Here is a 24,550-nt window from a genome sequence, read left to right on the forward strand (position 1 = left end):
GGCAAGGTGGAGATATGTCCCGCCGGCGCTTCCGCACAGCAAGACTGAAGGACGCAAGTTACAAAGCAAAACATGTTTAGTCAAGTTAAAGACTTAATTACCGGCCTAACAGCGGCGATAGTGACTCCCGCTGTGAGCGACTTGCGCTGTCTATTGTAATCCCCCTATCATTAACACTGTCGGGGGCACACGCACGTTCGCACGTGCGTGTGCTATTAAAGTGACCGGGGACTAAATAGCTACACGGTACATACTCTCTCATTCCAAATCATTTCAAATTCAATCAACATACAAGTCACCCTTTGTCTTGCTGAATCTGGTAAACAAATGCAAAATGTAAGTTATATCTTTAACTCCAGATGCACATGCATTTTCCTGGAATTTACTGAATGTATATTATATTCCCTAACCTTTACTTTTTACATTTTACAATGCTCCTGTCAAAAGCACTCTCCTGTCAAAAGACAATAGGTCATGCCATGCTTTATTTCGTGTAAAGTCACATCATCCAGGAATGCGTTCCACGCACCAATGCACAGGGTTAATTACTCGTGTTTTAAGCCAGATAAAGCTCAGCGCCTCGTACTTTATCTATACCATGCACAACTTTGACCAGATTTCCTTTGCTGAGAATGTGAAATATATATATATATACAGTTTTGTGCAGAGAAGGTGACATTACGGATACGCTTACTCCAAAAACGATTAAGTTGTCTTACGTACGCCCCTTAAGAGGACAAAAGAATTGTGTGAAAATCCGTAGGCTAAAGGACAATGCCGACTTACGTACATCTTACTCACATCTTACGTACATCTTACACACATGCAGCGATGAGTAAAAAGGGGTGGGCTTATGCAAATAGGTTCCGATAAGACCACCTACTTCCTATCTCTCCATCAACATATTTCTTAAGACTGCCTTTATTTTCGTTCACTGTTCAACAAGGATAATTATCAAATGAAGATCATTGTATGGAGAAGGGATTTTTATTCATTATTTTATTCATGAAACAACAAGCAAACTGCTCGTTTCAGCAGAAGGATGGGAATATAAAACCATAAATTTAAAATAAAGTTCTTAGAAAACTGCTTGCTTAAAGCATTCCATCAAGATACACGTGAACTAAATCTGTATTGAATAAGTTGTATGAATAATGTCATAAAATAATATTTGCTATATGAATATATGCCAGACATTTCACTCATTGCGATAGATAGAACATTCTGATATAAATTCGAAAAAAAAAAAAAAAAAAAAAAAAAAAACAGAAGGTACTGGTGACAGCCCGTATCGGTAATGTATAATTTGGCAGAGCAAGCTTTCATGCACCAAACCAAGCAAATTTCAAAAAACAATTTTTGTAACATATTTATTGGTAATGGTAGCCGGTCACATTCCTTGGAAACATTATATAACCATGCTGGCAGAGAGTAATAGAAAAGTGCAATAAAAACAGATTTGCTAGGTCAGCAACTAGATGAATTATCGATGAAGGTTACTTCTGACAAATGAATTGCGATAAAAATGATAAAAATTTTCACCACAATCAAAATAAGCCGTAAAGCCAAAATGTCACATAAGATGACAAAATTACAAGTAAGACGTGGCACTTCTTTGACATTTTAAGTCGCACAAAAGATTTTGGTGACACGTTTAATCAGAGTTTACCTGCCACGTAAGTTAGATTAATAACTCTAAAGTACAGGTAGATTGAGATTTTCGATAAGATCATCCTCTCATTTCTCCATCTCCGCAATTCTTTGAAGCGTCCAATAAGAACTTAAGGGAACCGGGCACGTGGATAACACGCAGTTACCATGATCGTTGATTATCTTCCTTAAATGCTTGCTTAAGCTCCATACTTTTTGTCGACTCCATGTTCTTAGAAAAAACTTTTAAAAACCCTTTCTACAAGCATTTAATTTGACGTACGAGTCAATGGATATTATCGTCGACGTCTTAATCTCCAATTGAATACTCTGCGCCGCTTTATAATTAAAAGTAAAAAAAAAAAAAGAAAAACGTGTTTGGATAGATTACCCGGCCCCTGTTGTTCTTCGTGATCGAAAATGATGTTAAAAGGTTAAAAGGTTGGGGCAAAGCCAGGCTAAACTGCAATCAATTATATGTTCAAAATTTATAATAGTGTGAGCATTTCAATGTAATAATATGAGATGAAATTGATGACTCAAGGAAAAACGTAAAATACGCCGTCTTAAGCCTAGGTCCCAACCGAACGTACGGGCTGCTACGTGTGGCCTACGGCCATAAAAATGGGGAAAAAGTGGGAGTTCGTGCGTGAGGAGCACGACCATCGTGCGACTTTTGGAGGACGCAAACAGCGCGTAGAAACTTTTCGACATGATCAACAGCCGCTACGTGCGATCTCGCTACGTCCTAGTCAGACGCTAGTAACCTGAAAACCGTGCGTCCAAAACGTAGTAGGGACCTTGGCTTAGGGTTATGGATCCTTTATTTTCAACATTCAGAATCAACAACACATGGGAAATTTGAAATTTACAACACAATTAACAGCAAAAAAATAAGTAACTATGTGCTATATACGCAGCAAAAACGTCTATTGAAACCATTTTAAGAGTAATATTTTATATTGTAACTGAGCCTTGAGAACCAAGACATCGTTAAGAAAGAAAATACTATCTAAAATACTATCTAAAGGACGAATACCATGAAAGCGTGCCCCATATAGATGAACAATGATTGTGTGCAGTCGGGCAGATAATCAGATAAGCGGCTAGGACTTGGGAGATGACAATTAACGCTGTCGCTCAGCAGCATCAGTAGAGGGAGAGGTGGCAATTAAGGCTGTCACTCATCACCTCAAACGAGGCCAACTCGACTTACTTCCCGTAACCCAGCTGACTTACGCTAAGCATTGTGGCCTATTGTGTTTACCCTGTAATTATGTTAAATGTGCGATACGTAAGATTAGGGTCGTTTATCCATATCCGTAATGTCATCTTCTCTGCACAAAACTGTATATATATATATATATATATATATATATATATATATATATACTAATACTAATACTAATGCTGTTACGGTAGCAATTTACAAGGCATTAATACATTTCTTTCAAAGTAATAAACCGGGTTACACTCATCTGTACAGACCTTTCGATAGATGTTCTATCCCCTTTTTATACTTAGTGCCAAATGCTATGGGCACATCATGCTCCACTTCTCTCTCTTTCTCTCCCATCACTGGAAATACACAAGGATTATATGAATGCTTCTTATTTAGGTAAGTAAAATGTTACATATTATTACATAACCTTTAACTTACATTCTATAATACAACTTTTACCAGACTTCCTTCACTGAGATTGTGTAATATTTTATATTAGAACATCACTGCTACTGCAGCAATTGAAATGGCATTAATATTTTTTTTTTTTTTTGGTTCAAAGAACTGAACTGGGTTATATTCATCTCCACAAACCTTTCAATAGTTGTTCTTTTTTCTTTTTATCCTTAGTGCCAAAGGCTATGGGCACACCATGCTCCTCTTCTCTCACTTTCTCTGCCATCACTGGAAATACAAAGGATGACATGAAATTAAAATAAAAAATAAAATAAAAAAATCAAATCAAATAAAAATAATAATAATAAAATAAATTAAATCCAAATAATGGTGCTTCGTGGGGTGTATATATATCAAAATGTATGACTCTATTGCAAGCATATACAATTACAGCAATCATGGCTTAACTCACACATCACTTCCGACAGTTTGTTACATTAGGATTTTTCTCTTATCCACTAAGATAATACAGAAATATTCATGGTCATGATGTGAGATAATGCTGTTGCATCAAATACAGGGGCGGCTCCAGAGATATTTTCTGACAGTCTTCCAAATTATCTTTGTTGATCCATCTTCCATTTTTGACCATCTTCCGGCAGAAAACATTAGATGGCTGACAATGTAAACTTGAAAATCTGACCGTCTTCCAGAAGACCCAGAAGACGGCCTAAATCCGCCCCTGAAATATTATGTAGCATGTAGAAAAAAGGACTCCGTCATGCAGTATTTGATATACAGCATGTCATGTATTAATGCTGCACCCCTACTCCAGTAACTTCAACTTGAAGCCCAGTGTCTGTATATAGAATCATATAGCTAGCTATCATCACAAACCTTGCAAAAACAAAACTTATGTAGTCATGCATTTTTAATTTAATTTAAAATTCAATTTCAGGAAGCATGATCTACCGAAAACTCACATCATGCCAAAAATGAAACTTACATTTTAACAACCTTTCCAAAGGAAAAAGATTAAACTTACACAAGAAAATGTTGGGTGTTTTGTATCACGGCCCTGTTCAAGGAATAATACAGACATTGCAAGCTTGCAATGGCTATCGAGTAGTGGAAAAGACTGTGGGCCATTTATACAAACCTGTTGAGAGAATCTATACATATAAATTTCTCACAAGTGCCTATTTAAAGTTCAACAATGTTTATTAGGAATAAGATGCGAGAAAATATATCAATGTCTCCAAGTACATGTACTTTGAATCAACAGTGAATCAGTGAACAACTATTCTGTTACCAGGACCGTTCTGAGTCTTTTCTATATAGCTACAACCTTTGTACTGTCATCACAACATTCCAATCAGGAAAACTACATCTTTTACTGTCCAGCACTTTTATTGAAAACTAAAAGGGATAACAATTATAACTGTTCATTTTGGTCTAAAAAATGGATTTTCCTGGGGTAAAGGACAATTTTCTCATACTTGCCAATGGTTAATGAATCTATTCCCTCATTCAAAGTTACAGTCTTTTTTTTTTTTTTTCTTTCAAAAAAGTTTGTTTTTCTGTAATATTCTCTTAAGAGATTATTACAGAGTCTAGCCATCTATGGAGGTCACGTGATGTGATAGCAAACACAAATTCTAAAATAATTGCGTTAATCACCGTTTTGGGTGGTAAAATGGAATTTATAATATTTCTATGAGCTGTTTACAGTGCATTGTTGAGAAATATGGGTAATTTACGAACAGCTGTTATCTCTTTAAAGAGATAATTACTCGGTACGACCTCATAACGTATGTGACTTTGAAAGCGAAAGTAGCTCATAAAGTTGTAGTTTATATACTCTGTCGCCTTTTCTTCGCCATCCAGGCGCTTGTTACTATTACACAATGTATCTACGTGATATGTGCAAGATGACGTTTATAAAGTCTTAGATACCTTATCGCAACAGGCTGTTCTTTCCTGTCAGTTTGACCTCCCAGCTCTCTCATCTGCAGAGTCTAAGGTAAACAACATAAAAGTAGGTCATGGCCAAAGTATGACGTAGAGCGATGACGTATACCAAGGGTTGTATATAAAATAGAACCTGGCACAGAGTCTCCAAATGTCACGTGCACTCCAGCGCGGACCTTTTATATCTTTTTTGATCAAATGTATGAAGATTTGATAAAGTTTGTACGTTTACTACGTGTCTTTATGTAAGAGGTTTTTTATTTGCATATTTTATTAATGCGTTCTATTCCATTTTTGTATTTTTATACTCAGTGGTCTTAATTATATATATAAAGGTGACCGAAAAACTTACAAATTTTATTTAAAAAGACAGGTTTATGTTCCCTCGTGTGTGAAGGGAAGGGGTACAGGTGTGACAGAAATGGAAGTCCTGGTGTACCTTTAAGTGATGGGGAATGGACTACGTAAGGTTCCCAGTGCAGGGGCGGGTCCAGTATTATTCATGAAGGGGGGGAGGGGGTCCTAAACGACAAGCCTCGGATGCGAAGCCGATTATCGCTCCCAATTTTTTGTTTTGGATGCCAAACGGTGCCCTTGGTATGGTTTAGAACTATGATTCAGCTAGTCAAAATTCTAATTTCCAAGAGGGGAACATTGGTGTTATATTTTTCAGAAATCGGAGGGGGGGAGGGGGAGCTCACGACCCCCCTGACCCCCCTCCCCTCTAAATCCGTCTTTCCAGTGCATTACCAAACCTGTCCACTTGAATATCGCGGTTAGTGCCCCCAGTACAAAGCGATGAGGCTACCATTCCTGTCAGTATATGTTGACAATCCCTGTAGTAAAAGAGCAGGGTAGGCAACCGATATGTGACAGACTGCTGATTGGATGTGATTGTAAAGTAAGCTACTGGGTGCATCGTAGGGTTTATAACAAGACAGGATAAACGAGACAAATATTTATATATATAGTCTTTATCCTTTTCCTCATCAATTCAATTTTTTTTTTTTTTGGGGGGGGGGGGAGATGGAGGTCAAGGGATTTTCTTGCCAAATTAATGTGTAGAAATTGTCCACGCTTTTGAAAAATCGTCATATTCGTGTCTTATAAAGCTTCTTGTATTTCCACTGTATTTCTCAATTAAAACTATCAAGACAATAAAACCCTAATTCAGATAAAGATTATCAGAGGTGTGCTTCGTTTTTGTTTTTTTTCCCTTTTAAGTCTGTCTTTCGACTGTATTTCTCAATTAAAACCCTCAAGACAATAAAACCCTAATTTACATAAAGATTATCAAATGTGTACTTCATTTTTTTTTTTTTGTTTGTTTTTGTTTTTTTTTTTCTTTTCCTTTTAAGTCTGTCTTTGGTAGCCATTTGCCAGCCTGCAACATTTGTATTATACACAGCAGAGTATTTAAAATCCATGTGTATCTTTTTTACATTAGAATGTCTTTTTGTGTTGTTCACATCATTTTAAAATATCAAATATGCCCAAAACATAAAAAGATAATTGTTTATTTACTTATTTATTTGTTTATTCTGAAACATCTCAAGTTTTTGTAACTGCCAGGTAAGATGTTGTAGTACTGACACAATAAAGGTCATTCCTGATACCCCAGTTACTAAAAAATTCCAAACAGCTGAATTGATTGTTTTCCTCTTTTATAATTTATCATTTTTAAAAACTCATAACAGCGTTTTCTCCAACAGAAAACCAACTAACTTTTCAAAACTTCAGTACCAGAGTTTTAAAGAAATACATACTTATAGAACACTTGGTAACAAACATTTTTTAAAAATAATTTTACTTTATTCATCTTTTTCCATTGGAGAGGTTGCTTAAATTTACAAAGTCATGACCTAACTTAGTAGCACATGCATTGTTGCATTAATAAAAATACACCTAAGGGTCTCATAGCATATAATATTCTTAGTTTTAACACTTTACTAATGGCAGTGTGTTATCTATGGAGGGTATACAGACAGGCATATAGCTTAAGAGAAATTTTGATAGAAACAGAATAGCAATACAAATTTGAAAATAAAAAATTATTTTGTACTACAAATAAATTTGTAATATCACTTGGTAAATATATTTAAGTAAAGGCATGTATTTTGACAAAGAAAGACAAGGGGATGATGAACTGGCAGTACTGGAAGCATATTTGTTGTCAAGTGGGGGTTTATCAGCAGCTAGGGCTTTGATTGAAAATAAACATGTTTAGTGTTAGTGGTAAATACTAGTGCCTAGAAATAAAGTTAATTACAACTTCATAAAATGTTAAAAATAATCTGATTAGTACTGATATCTGATTAAGTACTTGTAAGTATAAAAATCACTACTTAGTGAAGTATGAACTTGGTAGCGGCATGGTCAAGTTGACCTTTGCCAGTTACTTCCCTTAGCAAAATTTTAAGCTTCCCGCACACTGTTTCTGCGGATGCGCAGCAGATTCACAGTAAGGGTTTCTGCGGATGCGCAGCACGCCTCATTTGCATGGTAAAATACGCACCTCCTGCACACTCCTTGCACATCTCCTGCAAACTTCCTGCACACCCCCAACACCACAACCAGCACACTTCTCGCATACCTCCTGCGTACTTCTTGCATACCTTCTGCGTACTTTTTGCACACTTCCTGCGCACATCTTGCACACCTCCTGCGTATGTCTTGCACACCTCCTGCGTACTTTTTGCACACCTTTTGTGCACTTCTTGCACACCTCCTGCACACTTTTTGCATACTTTGTTGCACACTAATTTAAATATTTTATAACACAATTTAAATTTTATTCACTCGTTTTTTCAATCAGTTAATATTAATTCTACAAAGACAGGTTCTGAGTTACATCTAAAGACGTGCCAACAGAAATATTGTAAAATCTGTTTATCAACAACAAACAAGAAATTACGGTCATATATTGTGCTTTATTAATCAAATTAAAAATCGAACAAAATCAGCAAAATCCAAGCCATGTCCATATTTCTCTTCTTTACATCTTTCTGCCACATTTCTCTTCTTTACTCATCCTGTCCTGCTCCGTCAATCTAAAAAAGAGTATACCATAAAGTCCTACAAATTTACCACACTGTGCACAATGCTTAACATCCAAATCTTAAACATCCATGTGGAGGACAAAAAAACCATCAATATACACATTACTGTTTGAGAAGTCCTGAAATCAAGTTCAAGTGTTTATTATTCATATAAAGAAAAGGTTGAAAGGTAGGCAGAAAAATGTCTTGGATATTAAAAAAAAAAAAAAAAACAGTGCTAAAACTGCTTTGAAGAATACTTTATATACATTCCTCACACATCTATGTTATGTTGAAATCTTAGGGTTTATGGTTGTATTCACTTTTTCACTTATTTTCAACATATACTTGTTGAATGATGTAATCAGCTTGCAGTTAGTGTTGTTCTCTTTTAAAACTTACTCTGCACAGCTCTTTCAACTAGAGAATCCTTCACAAAAGAAGCTGTTGCTGACAGTTCTTGTGGGCTGACACAAAAGTACTTGACTTTTTGGTACACTTTGTGAGAGTTTTGATGAGCCACCAACTATAGATATTCACAGCAAAGTGTCCCTTCCAGTCATGCCAGCTTCTGTATGTTGTCTACTCTCTAGGGTCACCTGAAATAAACAATTATTCAACAAATGTCCATTTGTTCAAATAACACAGTAAGAGACAAATTTTTTTGAGATTCAACTGCATTTGAAGAAACATTTTGGTGAGCAATTGATCATAGTTTTATAAGAAATTAAGAGACTAAACAGTGATTGGATTCTATATCCTCGTTTCTTTGTTGGCTAAAAGGGAAGTATACATTATAAATTAAAACTTATTTAATGTAATATAGATATAATGTTTACAATGTACACTACAAATTAGATCAATTTTCTCATTTTCAATTTGATTAGATGCCCAAATGATCCAATGCATTACTGTAATACATACCTTCCTCAATCCAATTTTTCTACACTCTGTACTCTTCCACTATGCTCCTGAATTAAAACTGGCTTGAATGTAAACAGCCTTCACTCATAAACAAAGACTTAGACAGGATACCACACATCTGATAACACCAAATAGGTGGTTGTTGTAACAATAGCTGCAGGAATAGAGACCTAATAATAGGTGCCAGGCTAACAAAAGAAATTCACAGTTGTTGAATCTGTGGTTGGTGGAGTAAGGCATTCTCTAACATCAGTTGACTGTTAAACCTTGGGCTTAAAGTGTGATTGAGCATGATTTATAATAAAATGTATCTTTAAAAATATTAATTTGTCCTCGTTTCCCACCCTTTATGAGGGACAGTACTATACCCTTTATGTTCGCTTTCTTTTACATCACATTATATATATTAGGCTGGATTGAAATTTCACTTTTTAAAACAGCCAAGGTCAAGTAAAATCTGACTATAAGCAAGATTAAAATCTGACTAGATAAGGTTGACTTTCAATAAAATAGAAGAAATATGAAGTTAGTAAATATCATCATAAAAATACTAAAAATACATTTACTGTGTTTTTATCTTTTTGTGAAAATTAACTAGCAAAGTCAAGATTATACTATCCATGTTTAATTTACCACAACCCTAGATTTTATAACTGTTACATTTCATGACTGACACATCCTAATAATAAGTTGTGATTTAGTGAATGAGTTTAAAGGGTTGATTAGGCATTTTTCTATTAGATGTTGTTAAACTTATATTGCCCTTGACTTATTCTCATACTTTGAGTGAGGTAAACACCATAGTTTGTTAGAACAATACAATTTAAAACTAGCTTTACATAATGTTATTGATTTGTTTGTTGGACTAATTTGGCTGGATTTCTCTCTGGCCTGCGACATACAGTCAATACCCACTATAGCTCACAATAGTGTATTATTAATCATAGTGTACTTGCCCCGTATATATGATAATAATTAAAATTTTATATAAACATTGATTATTTCTAATTGATTGATATAAAGTAAAATGGGTATTGAAGTATTTTGTTTGTGTAATTGTCAGTGGCATTGCATATACATGTATCTTGTATTGGTACATATTAAATAGTCAAATGATAAGGTTTTTACTCTAAAATAGCATACCCCGATAAAATTAAAAGCTTGTTGTATACTCAACTCACACAACTTAAAATTTCTAAGTTTTCTGTACACTTGTTGCACAATCCTGATGAAAAATTTGAGTTTTCTGCACACTTATGGCAAACTACTGATGAAATTGTAAGTTTATTGCACGCTTTCTGCACACATCTGTTGAAAAACCAAGTGTCTTGCACATTTTCTGCACACTCATGACAGAAAAATTACATTTTCTGCACACTTGTTGCATACTCTTGATCAAATTTTAAGGTTATCGCACACTCTCCGCATACTTCTTTTGAAATACCAAGTCTCTTGCATACTTTCTGCACACTATCTGCACTTATGGAAGTGTGCAGTAGGTGTGCAACGAAAGAATTTTTATCGCACACTTCTGCACACTCCCCAAAGCTGTCTACTGCACACTCTAGAGTGTGCCGCACATATGCAGTTTATTTGCAGCACATGTGCTGCACACTTTTCATTTTGCTAAGGGTTATGTTGAAGAAAAATAGAGCGTTCACATAAAAGCATGGTAATATATCCAAAGAACTTCTTCTAACTTCATATGGCATGTGATATACTTGGAGCTATGAGCTTTTATAGATATATAAATATATATAATATGTATATAACAATATATATTCATTAATGCAGATGAAAGTGATCATTACCCTGCACCATCCCCTCAAAATTATAAAAAAAAAAAATAAAAAGATTTGCATTAGCTTTGTGAACACAAAGTTCAAAGAAACAAAGGGGTGTAAATGAGTTTCCAAAGTAAAATAATATTACTGATAAATAAATATTAAATTAAAAGGATAATAACTCTTTGAATGAGATATATATTTCACAATAAAAACATTGTGAACAACTCATGGAAATATAATATATTCTGTTTTACCACAAAAATGGCAGTTATAACTACGTATTATTCTGATATCTGAGCTTGTCTTTAGACCACGTGACCCCCATTGATGGCTATACTCTGTTATAATCTCTTGAGATTATAACAGAATATAGCCATGTTATAATCTCTTAAGAGATTATAAAAAAAACAAACTTTTTAGAAAAAAAAACGGACTAACTTTCAATGTAAAAATGGATTCATTAATCATTGGCAAGTATGAGAAAATTATTGTTTACTCCAGGAAATTTCATTTTTTGGCCAAAACGAACAGTTATTATCCCTTTAATGAAGATCTATAATAGTTACTGTATTTCAAAATTCTGCTCAACAGAGTTGAAAATGGACCTTTTAAAAATCCTGAAAATGAAAGCAACAGTGAAAATGCCGTAAGAAATCAATGCTGATTTCACTGTCTGGTTTGGTTCCCACTATGTACGAATCTTGCTCAACCTGCGAGTTTCGTGGAACTTTTCCAGACAGTTTGTATGGCCTCTCAGATGTTTTTTTCCTCGTATTTGGGGACATATTCATGCAGAGGGTGGGCCAACCTTTCGATCGATATGATGCAGAAGGTAATTTGGCTGGAAGCTTGTAAAGGTTTTAGTCATGTTTAGAGTTGGAGTAACAAAGTTTATAAAAGGCTATAACCTCTTCCTATGTATTTCAACTCATCCTCAGTTCGAATAAGTTATTTATTTATCATTTTTGGTGAGACACAGCCGTAAAAGCCGTTAGAAAATCAGTAATTTCGATCTTACTGAAAACAAAATGACAGATGCACAAAGCTGTTCTTCTGCTGACGAAAAAGCACCTGCGCATTCAGGACCCATAGAAGATCAATATACCTGGGTATCAAACCGTAAAGAAGAAAGATATTAATAAAACGTCTACAGTTCATGCATATAGAGTTCATTTCATTGTTCAAACAAAGTGTTAAATCATATACGATATCGATGGAACTATTGCTAACATAATGACAGTTTCCACAGCAAAAGATACATAAGAAACCATTATTTTTGTTTTGATGCAGAAGGTAATTTGACCAAAAGCATTTTATTTAGAATCATTTTCATGCCAAGGTAGCCTTTGCTCAGTGATTTTGAAACATCACAGGTGAAAAATCTAAAACTTGTATTGAACACAATTAACAGTAGCAGTGGTTGTCATGGAAATAATGGATAAATTCCAGAAAAGTATATCTTGACATATTCCTCCTGGCATAGTGTAATTGGCCACAAAATTTCAGATGGGTATTTTACTCCATTCAAAAGTTTTGCCTAATTGATTTAGCGATTTGGTGACAATTTTGGCTTTAAATGTTACATATATATTTTCATATAAAAGACTTTTTTCAAAATTTTGTGGCCGACTGGCAGTCATGTAAGTTTCATAACATTTAAATGGCTATGTCACAATCTGATTAATGAAACTAAATCAAAATACAAAACAGAAATGAAACAATCATGTGAGGATGATAGCTAGACACATATAGAATGGTGAATAGGATGGTGGATAATAATTTTGTTAAAAAACCAATGCACATCTCATCCCGACTGTGAATCTCTGAGAGACCTTGCCAAAGACATGAACAAATTCTGCACTGCGAAGATAAGTAAAATATATGGCTATGTGTTGCTTTTGGAGGATACAGTTTCAAAGCCGTCTCATCCGGGGCCGTAGCGATAGTCCGAAGGTTCAATAGTCCGAAGGTTCATTGGTCCGAATGTTCACCATAGAACCTTCGGACCAATGAACCCTTGATTAAAAAATCGATGAAAATGTTACCACTTTTCGGACCAATGAACCTTCGGACCAATGAACCTTCGGACTATCGAGACGCCCCCGTCTCATCCACCCATATCTACCCTGAGCGTCAGAGCAACGTAAAAGCTAGCTTGCTAAATATACCTTGTGGTGGAGTCGCTTTTACTGGTATTGCTACTATGGGTTATATATGAAATCAAGATCGAGCTGGCAATACCGGAATCTAGAACCTAGGGTACTCATATCAAAACTCGTACCTAAACCAGTATTGATATTCTCCTCATTTATTGCGAAAACCACCGCTGAATATTGTCAAAAATCATTACAATTTCTGTTAAAACGTCATACCAACAGCATTATTGACTCAGATTTTACCAACTGTCATCAAACCCATCACAGAATTGGTGAATATATATTTTAGGAATGGAATATTTCCAGATTCATATTAAAAAATGCAGTCATTAAACCACTTCTTAAAAGAACAACTTTAATTATAATGTCTTTGCACATTGTAGGCCAGTGGACAGTATGTATTTCCTATCAAAGGTGATAGAAAAAGCCATTGCAATGAGGCTTTCAGTATGCGCTTCGAAGTACACCGACACCGCGACACCGATGATTCTGAGCGGGATTGGAAAGTAGTGCATCTCTTGTCAAAATTTGTTCCGGGGGATATGATACTGTGAAATGCACTGACGCACACCTTGAAAACGGGTAGTGTGGTCTGATCTACAGGTGAATTCAGGATAAATCAGGGCTGAGTCTGGTAGTTGGGTAGGCCCGTGTTTGAACATCGGAACAATTTAGTAGAAAATTCAATCTGCATATAAACAAAAACATAGCACTGGAACTTTATCTCCTGAGAATAAAAACCGACCTTCTCTCTGGTGGTGACAATCATTCTGCAGTCCTGTTTGTACTGCTTTAACTTTCGGCAGCATATGGCACTGATGTTCATACAGTATACTTGTCAACTACATCTACATGTAGGTATCGCGCCTCATTTTCGTCAAGTAGGAGTTGTAAGAATACAACGATATGGCTATGTTCAAATCAAACTTAATGTTAAAAAACATGGTACTGTTTGATTTACTACATAAAACAGGAAAAATAGCAGTAGTGCATAAATTTTGATAAGATGCACCACATTCCAAAAAAGAAAAGAAAATATGCAAGTCCCTTGATAATTTGATATGAATATTGCATCACAACAGTGAGTTATGCTGATTGTAGGGTTTATTATATGGTACACAATAAGAACATAGAATATGGCTCTCTGGTGCAGTTACTGAGTATGTTACGTTACATGAGGGGTTTTAAAGACAAAGATTGTCGTTTAGTGGTATAAAATACTCCACCTAATTGTATTTTGCTGGGGTTTTGTATATTACTTTCTCTGAAAAACTCCAAGATTTTAAAACTTTTTCATTCATTCATTCATTCATTCATTCAATGTGCATTCCCCCCCCTCCCCCAGTTCGGTTTACTGTGAATAAAAGCAGTTTAAACATTCTGAACCTTACACATATATGTATATATTATGGTGCTTATCTGTGATAAGACTGTCAGGTTTTTATTTTCATTTTTAATCATTAATGATAACTGTAATACATAACCGTATTAATGCACATTGTAAATTACAGAATCACAGAGTCATAAAAGTCCCCAAAGCTAGGCGAAACTCACAGCAGCAAGTGATGTCCAATCAGAAGGGAGAAATAGAGCACGTGATCCTCCATCGCTCTGAAGAAATTGTGCGTAAAATCATGCTCCAGATGGCAGACAAGTGCTCAGAGAGTCACTGCTCAGCATCCAAAGAGGCTCTGGTCAGTCTTTATAATTGGATATATATAGAGAATTACGCAAGAGCCAGGTGACCAATCATGATAGAGAGGAACAAAATAATCAAAATTCTGGCACAGCAGGCAGATCTGAAGAGTGGGAGTTTATTTAGGAGTGCGAGTCTACGGGGTTTGTCATGGTTTTACAACAGATACCACACTTGGTGACTTAAACCTCCTTTACACTGGACGCCGTCCTTTATGTGTTCTTTGTGCAACAATGAAACTGGCATCACTGTGGTCATAAAAAGTAGGCACAAGCATCCTTTTGGTCACAATGCTCATTACTTTTGATTAAAAATTTGCTGAAACATGTAGTACAAGAATGATTCATTTTATTAATCATCTAATAGTGTACACATGCATGCCTGATTGCATATCTGTGATGGTTTGCTATACATTTCTTTTATATAGTTGCAAACACTAGTAGTGACTTACATATATATATATATATATATATATATATATATATATATATATATATATATATATATATATATAGTATACCGCGAATAGAAAATAGATTTTTCATGTGAACGGAGTCTTATAGTAAATCTATAACATAACAGGAGTAGTACTTTAATGTGGAAAGATTAATTTTTGATACAAAAACTTTATTTGTATACATCTTACAAATGGAATGTGCATATAACTTGTAGTTATTAGTAACATTTGATGTACTTAATAACCATACTTGGAATGTTAAACATAATATACTTGTATTATGAATAAAAGTCAGTTATTGTTATGTGCTTCTACATCAGTAAAAACAGTGTACAGGGACCGTGCACTTATTACTTTAAGGTTGATACAAAAACCATTATATTTATTTATATTTATTTGTAACCTTCTGATCTATCAAATTAAAATACTGAAATATAAATCACTATGTATTAATAAAATCTTTTCCTCTTTGCATAAATCTATGCTTCAGTAAAAACAATTTACATATTTGATTGTAGAAACTATCACAATCACTTAAACCAGAACTTATATGCTGTTTACCATTTACATAAACACACTGTGTAGCATTTGTGATGCTTTTACTGCAGATAATAGAACTATAGAGTAGCCTGCTTTTTAATTTTGTTGCTACATGTACCACTCCACGGGAATGTGTTTAATTAAAAAATATGAATAAAAAATACAGTACCTGTAAAATTTACAATTTTCCTTGACTGGAAAGATCCAGTAATATATATATATATATATATATATATATATATATATATATATATATATATATATATATAATCACAACTTTGTCAAATGGAAACAACCGTGTACATATCTGTTAAAGTAAAACTCTGCTTAGTATTAAAATCACTACTTTGTGAAGGGTAGATATTATACACTGTATATCGCATATATAAAGATATAATTTTAATAAAAAAAGAACATAAAAATAACATCAGTTAAAATATCGCTGAACTGGTGTATATGCCTTCAATACAGCATCACATTTTAAAGCCTTAAAAATTAACGTGCCAATCATTTCACAACCAAAGAATTATGATAAAGTAAAACATGACCAAAGAAATATGGTCAAGTTTTCACATCAAATGTTCTACCTGAAATGACATATAATACAGTAGTGTTTCTTTATATTTTGGTATATCAACAGTAGACATGGGTGACTTTAGGTAGGTGTTCTCTCTTCATCACTTACACAGTTTGTGTTCATCATGCCCCCTGCATAAAACCTTACATGATACACACACATGTGCAGTGCACCATGTACATTAGGCATATTTTCATCTAACCTGACAGTGTGTGAATATCAAAAGGTCAAAACTTTCAGTCATTAACCTTTCTATTTTCTCCATCCATAATAATTAAGATAACCGTATTCTTTAACTGTCTGCTTTTGTCTGTGTTTCTTAAGCAAAATCCCCACACTTCTTGAATCTTAAAAATAGCACTATTGCGTATGTTTGGTCACGCACTTGGTAGCGGCATTGTCAAAATCACATTTTCCAGTGATGTTGGTTGAAGAAAATGGATCTTTCACAGAGACAAAAAAAAAAATAAAAAAAAAAAAATGAATAAATAAATAAATAAATAAATAAATAAATAAAAAAACTCTACGATATAACATCATTATCCTAATGAACTTATTTTTACACCCAAGATATATATTTTGAATGCAAACTGCAAGCTTTTACATGTATCGATCGCTATATTCATTAATGCTGATCAAAGTAATCATAACTATAAGCACCTTCCCCTCAAAAGAATAAATAAATAAAAAGACTCGCATTATAATTAGCTATATAAAAACTAAGTTAAAAGTAACCAACAGGTGTAAATGAGCTTCTTAAGCAAAACAATATTGATAATTAATAATCAATAAATGAAATATGTGGTCAATAATAATTATTTCAAAACTCTGCTCAACAGAGTTGAAAATGGACCTTTTAAAAAATCCTGAAAATGCAAGCAACTGTGGTCTGGATTGAGGGCATAAATACAGCATCACAACACCAAAATATCTGAATACTTTGACTTATCCCTACACAATTTCCTATAGGATGCCCTTCAGGAAAAATGTGCAAAAAGACCTGTACAGTGAGGATTTTGGGCAGATGTCCTACAGGGTTTGGTAGGACATCCTATGGGACCATATAGAATATTGGGCCAACTTCCTATAGGACATTCATAATTACTGTAAGGGTTCATCTCTAAATCAAGAAAGTGACTTGTCACATATGGTGAGATCTATGCAGCTACTTCAGGACTCTGAATTTGTCTAAGTGCTGGTTGTTCACCCTGGTATTCATAAGGTCTCATGGCTTCATCTGGGCAATATGACTCCAGCACGTCCTCGGGTTTCACTACCAGAAGATTTGCCAGATCATGTCGGTCCACTTTAGCAAACCACTGCTGCAGGTGCCTGACAGGATCTTTATCCACTGGGCATTTCAATACCTTATGCAGTAATAGACTCCATTTCTCTGATGATATGTGCTGGCGTTTAACTTCCTCCATGTCTGAATAACTAATGATGCTCTTTGAAAAAAGAAAATCTAACAGTCTCTCAATATAAGATCCTTCCTCAGCTATGTAGGACAAGTGTTTTTGAAGATTCTCACATCCAACCTCATGAATCCTTGCTTTCTTAAAAACAAGTAATAACTGCTGTACTTAAAAAACATGGCCTTTATGTCCAAACATGTGCAAAAATATTCTAAAAATAAAAGTAATCCTTGAAATTTAAAGTGAAAATATATTCCTACTTTTTTCTTTTTTCTTCTTACTTCAAAGCTATCCATAATATGAATTATTTAACCACACTCACAATAAATACAAGTAAAAAGTAAATAAAACAATAATAAAATGATTAAAAACAATGTTTAATGGGAAAAAAGAAACTTACTCTGACTTCCTCAATCATGATCTCTATATCAGATATTTCAACTATTTCCTTCACTCTCTCGCCAATCCTCCTCAGCAGCCATATAAGTAGCTGAAAGGAGCACTGCAGATGGCCAAAGACAAATTCCACAGGTTCTTTAGGACAGCAAGCACCCCCTAACTGAAGTTCAAGTACAATAGTCTCCCACACCCCTGGAATCTTAAAAATGCCATCCAATTTTGTTTTTGCCTTCAAAGGCAGATATCGCTGTAAAACATGGACATTGGCAGGTAGTGCAGCAGCCATCAACTCCCGATCTCCATTCTGATGAATTTCAAGATGGCCTATGTTTTGAACAATAACAGTAGGTTGCACTGCTGTCTCCATGTTTGTTTGCCTTATGCCTGCATTTAAACCTGGTCTGCCATAGAGCTGAGATAGAGCACACAAGGCCTGTTGGTCTGGAAGTTGTTGCTGTGGGATAAGATTTAGAAACTGCTGATGCTGTGCATGTTGCTGCTGTTGACACTGCAACTGATATTGTGGTTGCTGAATTTGCTGTTGCTGTTCATTAAGTTCTAGCTGAGATGGTGTTTCAACTATTGGATAAGCCTCAGATTCCTTGTTAACTGGTTCTGATAATGGTGCCAACGCAGAGGAAGATGTAACCAGTTGTGGTGCTGGAAACACCGATTCTGCTGTAAGATTCATAACTGACTGTTGCTGCAGAGGTTCTGATGTCCCTGGGGCTGAGAGACTCCACTGTGCCTGGTGGGACACCAAGGGGTTCATAACTGACTGTTGCTGCAGAGGTTCTGATGTCCCTGGGGCTGGGAGATGCCACTGTGCCTGGTGGGACACCAAGGGTTTCATAACTGACTGTTGCTGCAATTGTTCTGATGTCCCTGTGGCTAGAAGACCCTTCTGTGTATGGTGGGGAGCTGAAGGGTTCAGAACCAAGTGTTGCTGCAAAGGTTCTGATGTGTTCTGTGACTGGTTTCCCCCGAGGGGCCTCGGATCTTGATGCGACAACTGGAGAGCTTGTATGTTTATTTGTTCAGTGCCAGGTACCTTTGTTATCTGAAAGATAGTAAATTCAGACATCTGCTTGATGTATTATATAAACAAGGAAAGTGCACGGCGACGGCATCGGCATCGCCATCGGCATCGGCATCGGCGACGACAGACGCAGGTGATGGCAATATGTACAGACACATCTGTGTCTGTACATAAAAAAGATTTGAATCTGGTACTGGACTTAACAGTTTTACAGTGAATAATTATTATGCAACACAGAGCAGCTTTGGAAAAGACTACATGGTAACACATTTATGTGAACTAGTAGATCAAAACCCTTCATTCGTCTGAACAATTAAATGTTAAACATAATATGCATACAATGAAAATGACAACATGTTTAAACAATAAATAGGCTCCTCAAATAACATGTGAACATAAAAGTTCAATGTCAAAAGTTTGGGCTAGTGATCAACTGCAAACTTTGCATGTCTACAAACTGATCGTTAATCAATTAAATTAGTATAATATGAAGCAAAAGGTTTTGGAGAATGATTTTATCAGGCTCTATCCTGGAATTCTTTCCTCATTACTCTCTCTCTCTCTATCTAATTTAAAGAAGAAACACTGACACCTCATATATACTGATATATCATTACCTCATGTAGTGGGCGGCTAACTTCAAGCTCTACTGACGACAGTCTTGCCATTTTACCCTTGAGGCCATTTTGGGCCATCAATATTTTGCTGGTGAAAATTTTAGGGCATGTTCTGCCTTCTGGATTCAAAGAAAAGGCACAAAACGGTTTGCTGTCATCTATTATCCTCTGGTAATCCAATGCCTAAAATAATTTAAACATTGCCACTAGTGACACTTTGTTTTAAAATGAAGATAAAAAACATCACAAAAATTTTACCGGTCCACCCAACACACTAATGAAACAAGATGGATAGGAAAGCTCAAACTTATAATACAGCTTTGAAAATGAGAAGTTATATATGCTCCTAATATCATATTAAACATTAGCAATGGATTGAAAATATGATTATTTGGTGAAATATCACATAAAAGTGTAATGTTATGTGTACATGATAATATTTTCTCTTACTTAATATATCATCTAGTATACCTTTTTATCTTCCCCTGTCAAAGTCCATCCTTGATAGTCCTTTAGAGTGACCAGCACATCATGATCATCTTCACATACAATATGGTCATTGTTGTCATGGTCGCCATCCCCTTGGTCACCATCACCTTGGTCACCATCGCTATGGGGACAGATGTAAAGGTCAAAGTATCCATCAGGCACTATACGCCTCAGACCACTCCTTGTCATCCAACTGTCAAGAACCTGGAACATGTGCAAGCTGGCTATTATTTTGGTATTATAATATGAGACTGTTTTATCCAGTGTAAGTTCAGGGACCATTCAGATTGAGAAGAGCCGAGTACTAGTAAGGCAGCGACCTAAATATGGTGGATCTACATGAAAGGAAGACTGGTAATCCTGTAATGGTCTTCGCCTTTCACACGCCTCGATCCCCACACGTCGTCCCTGCAGGGCACAGTAATTAAGTCTCAGCTCAATTCAACCGGCCGAGGGACAACGCCTGGAGATTATATGTGACCTAAATAAAAGAGATGAGGACACAGGCCATTGCGGTCTAGAAGGAGAATAGGTAATGGTGACTTGTTTCCAGTGCCAGAAAGTGGAGCCGGCATGACCAGCAGAGCCATACAAGATGGGCCGGGACTAAACCCATAAGTACTGCCAGCGTACACGCTGGTAGTACTAATAACATGCTGGTAAGAAGAAAAATTGTCAAAGACTGTCTCAGCTTGCTTATTGGTGAAAAGCAATAATATGAATCTACTCAAAGAAGCTAAATAACCAACACAATTGGCTATTACAGTTATCTCAAGTATTTTCAGCATTATAAACCCTCTTAAATGGACATAGCTAGCACAGTGTGCTAGCTATTGCAATGTGTCATAATTAACACAATATTTTACCTGCATGGTGTGGCACAGCTTATACAATATATATAGTGTATATCCTCTATGACCTGCCACAACTGACACACGAAAAAATGAAACAGAATAAATGTACTTTTTGTTTCACACTTGCAAGTGGCATTACCATTATTTCATCCGGAGTATTACTGATGCATTTGACATCAATCTGAAGCAGCTCTGTCCTAGGATCAAACTCTCCAAATGCTGAGGCCAGCATCTTTTTCTTATTTGATGAAGTGGTGTATTTACACAAGTTCCACAAAGCTGCAGTACACCTGCAGAGTGAAAAAGCAGATGAAAATGTGTCCAGACAAACACTTAGCCAGATACTCACAAACAGCTATGAAGCTGAATTTAAATGAGATATTTTAAATAAGTCCTTTATAATTAAAATTTACCACAAAGCAAGATATGCTTATAAATGCACTTCCATAGGAAACCCTTACATTCCTTTAAAATCTGTACTACTATTTTCACCTTCTGAAATGGCTTGCAACTATAATACACATCTTAGCAAAATGTCTCAGAGAATACTTCTTTTGTAAATGCATTTTAATGCTTGTATCAGACATTTTATGTCTTTTTTTTTTTAATTCAAATTATAACTTAAACAGTACCACATAAATTCAGTACCTGGTTTGGCTGTAGATAACGACAAAGTCATTCTCATTGGTTGCCCATTTACAAGTCCCCATTAGGTCAGTTCTTGATGTCCAGAACTTCTTCTCCATCTCTGCATCATCACCATGTGGAATACAGTGAGGAAAACTCAGATACACTGGTTTCTGAAAGATTAAGTCATGTGGACCAATTACCACAATGGGGCTTGTTCTTGTCTGCTTGCCTCCCAAATGAGGGCTGTCACCTGGTCTCCAGCTGACTCCAAGGTACATCTCTGTCACTGTACCTTCAGGAAGGGAACCCCCTGGTACCACAAGTGTAACCCCCACTTCCTTTAAGTGAACATAGCCACCATGATGGTCCATAGTGAACTTTTGAATGTAGATTCCAGATAAAATCAGTGCCAATTCAAGGTCACCTTTCTCTTTGATTGTGTCTTCCTGAGACAATGCAGCATCTGTAAAAAATAAAAAAGTAGGTTTACCTATAAAAGATGTGGACTCAAAGCTAAATTGTTTAACTTAAAATTTTGAGTTTGTTACCAAATTTAATGACCAAGGCTCAAAATTCAGACTCAAAAATAACTTTTAAATCCTGCCTTTTAAATTATAACATGGCACAAATAAGAGAGGTTTCCATACCTTTTATTTTACTAATTGTACTGTATTGTAGATGTCAAAAGTTTTATGCACTCACTTGTAGTATACATATGGACATGCATGCTACTTCTTTCTGTACTTGTCTCAGTTTCATGTGCTACTGTCTACGTTATAAATTGGTGGCCATGCATATATAGAGTATTATACGTGTACATTATTTTTAAATGAAATCAATGGTTGCAAGCGAAGAACCCTTTTTCTCCTAATGCTGCAACTCACCTTCAGAAAGATCACCGGAGATGAAGTCATCAGAGGCAACCTGATTACAACAAAAATAATGTAAATTTATTAATTAGCCTAACATCAACTTTACAGGCACAGACAATAGACAATATAGACAATAAGCAAGCTGAGAAAGTATAGATGCATATCAAAAATGAAAATATGTTAAGAATAAAGTTGGGTACACTTTTCAGATCTTTTGCATGCCTTCACATACACAATATTTGTGAATCTAGTGTTTATTGCATTTCTGTCAAATATTGAATAATATGTACATTTTAGCACAAATAAATATTTTATCACCCCAAAGGCATGTGAATTTCATGGAGATATTTGTGCACCAGTTAACATGTACAATACATTACTGTTTCATTTTTATTTTCTTGTATGAAATACGAACATTGCTGAAGATGTTTTATAAATACATATCTAATTTTAAACTAATTCAATTGTTTTTTTCCCCCCGACAGATGAAATAAAATATATGCTTGACCTAAGATTAGTGGAAATATTTAAGAATCATGTGGACTTACTTCTGAAAATAATGAAGATAAGTCATTCATAATTTCAGTGTCTAATGACTTGTCACTACCAAGAGATGGAGGTTCTACTGTTGGAGAGTCAGGATATGTGAATCGGGGACCTTGCAACTCGTGTAACCCAGAATATCCACCTTTTGACAGTTTTTTGCCTTGAAATTTTCCCTCTGACGAGATACCAGGTTTAGTTTGGGAAATAACATCCTCATCTCTGTGCAACTTAGTACTGTGAGATGCAAATGGACCATGGGCAACAAATTCCATGTACTTTTCTCCTGTTCCTCCCAAAGGTTCTAATATGTACGTTCAAAAAAATATTTAATATTTTTGGCACACAAACACAGCATGATATTGCAACTTATGACTGAACTGACCATTTTTTTTCATAAATCATGTCTTAAGGCTACAGCATATAATTTCAATGGTGATATATATGATACTCAGAACAACAGTACTAACTATCAGTATTCTGATACTCAAGGAGATTCTGAACTCTTAAATCTAATACGTATCTGTGGCAGCAAAAAGTCTATCAATAAAGAACATAATTTTTAAATGCATTTTAACCTTTGATCCTCATTGACAAATGTTTCAAAAATCCTTCTTCTCTGCTATCTATGGGTTTCAAGTGTCTCAAGGGCAAAGTTAATTCTCTCAGTTCTTCACTGGTGATGTCTGTATAGACAGGGATGACTTCTTTTTGCTGTGACATTGCCTCATCCAGTAACTCTTTTGTTTCCCTCTTCAAAATACTAAAATAAAGAACCATAATGTGATTTTTGCCATATAAAAAGGTGTGTGTTTGTGTGTATGTGTGAGAGAGAGAGAGAGAGAGAGAGAGAGAGAGAGAGAGAGAGGGAGACTCAGAGAAAGAGAAAGAGAGAGAGAGAGGGGGAGACTTTTTTAAAGAATTTATTGACAAATGCAAAAACCACAGAAAAAGACAACAGTTACAATTTATGTACTTAAAATAAACACATGATACACATACTGTACAAATATCAGTATATATTGTAAAGAAAATACATACCTATGCCCAAAGAATACTTCCAGTATTCTTCCAAAAGGCCATTTAAATCTAAAACAACACTTACAATTAAAAACAGAGAAGACAATTACAATACACTTACAACTGATAGTACATACTACAAAAATAAACAAACATACAAAAACAAGTTTTTCTAAAAGATATATTTAATCCAATAAATATTTTAATCATGCAAAATCAGATTTGATCCCTTTTGGGACCAGATGTACTGAACGCACT

The 24,550-nt window shown here is 35.3% G+C and overlaps 2 protein-coding genes and 1 long non-coding RNA gene across 4 annotated transcripts in view; all 3 read right to left on the reverse strand.

The window, feature by feature from the left end:
• Positions 1-24,550, reverse strand: part of LOC106160267 (uncharacterized) — a 116,663-nt gene that overhangs the window by 71,975 nt on the left and 20,138 nt on the right. The window contains exons 1-3 of one of the 2 annotated variants that reach the window (XM_086998252.1): positions 5,225-5,994; positions 3,467-3,556; positions 3,139-3,228 (exon numbers count right to left, since the gene is read on the reverse strand). The exons of the other annotated variant lie outside the window; for it this stretch is intronic. Of the exons in view, the coding sequence (XP_086854378.1) occupies positions 3,139-3,228; positions 3,467-3,554 (178 nt within the window). The 5' untranslated portion in view covers positions 3,555-3,556; positions 5,225-5,994. Of the gene's footprint in view, positions 1-3,138; positions 3,229-3,466; positions 3,557-5,224; positions 5,995-24,550 lie in introns of those variants that run through there. 2 annotated transcript variants of the gene reach the window in all.
• Positions 7,643-9,820, reverse strand: LOC106165646 (uncharacterized). The gene is made up of 3 exons (XR_015331541.1): positions 9,202-9,820; positions 8,680-8,876; positions 7,643-8,289 (listed from the first exon to the last, which is right to left on the reverse strand). It is a non-coding gene; the product is annotated as an uncharacterized LOC106165646 (long non-coding RNA).
• LOC147759713 (uncharacterized) lies at positions 16,923-24,422 on the reverse strand. Its single transcript, XM_086998254.1, has 10 exons — positions 24,314-24,422; positions 23,851-24,035; positions 23,278-23,576; positions 22,742-22,781; positions 21,876-22,320; positions 21,367-21,517; positions 20,356-20,577; positions 19,885-20,067; positions 18,230-19,288; positions 16,923-17,970 (listed from the first exon to the last, which is right to left on the reverse strand). The coding sequence occupies exons 2-10, from the start codon at positions 23,993-23,995 to the stop codon at positions 17,572-17,574; spliced, it is 2,943 nt and encodes a 980-aa protein (XP_086854380.1). The 5' UTR covers positions 23,996-24,035; positions 24,314-24,422; the 3' UTR covers positions 16,923-17,571.

This window comes from Lingula anatina, chromosome 10 (assembly GCF_051362555.1).
Source record: "Lingula anatina isolate TDL-2025a chromosome 10, LinAna3.0, whole genome shotgun sequence".
Taxonomy (NCBI): Eukaryota; Metazoa; Brachiopoda; class Lingulata; order Lingulida; family Lingulidae; genus Lingula; species Lingula anatina.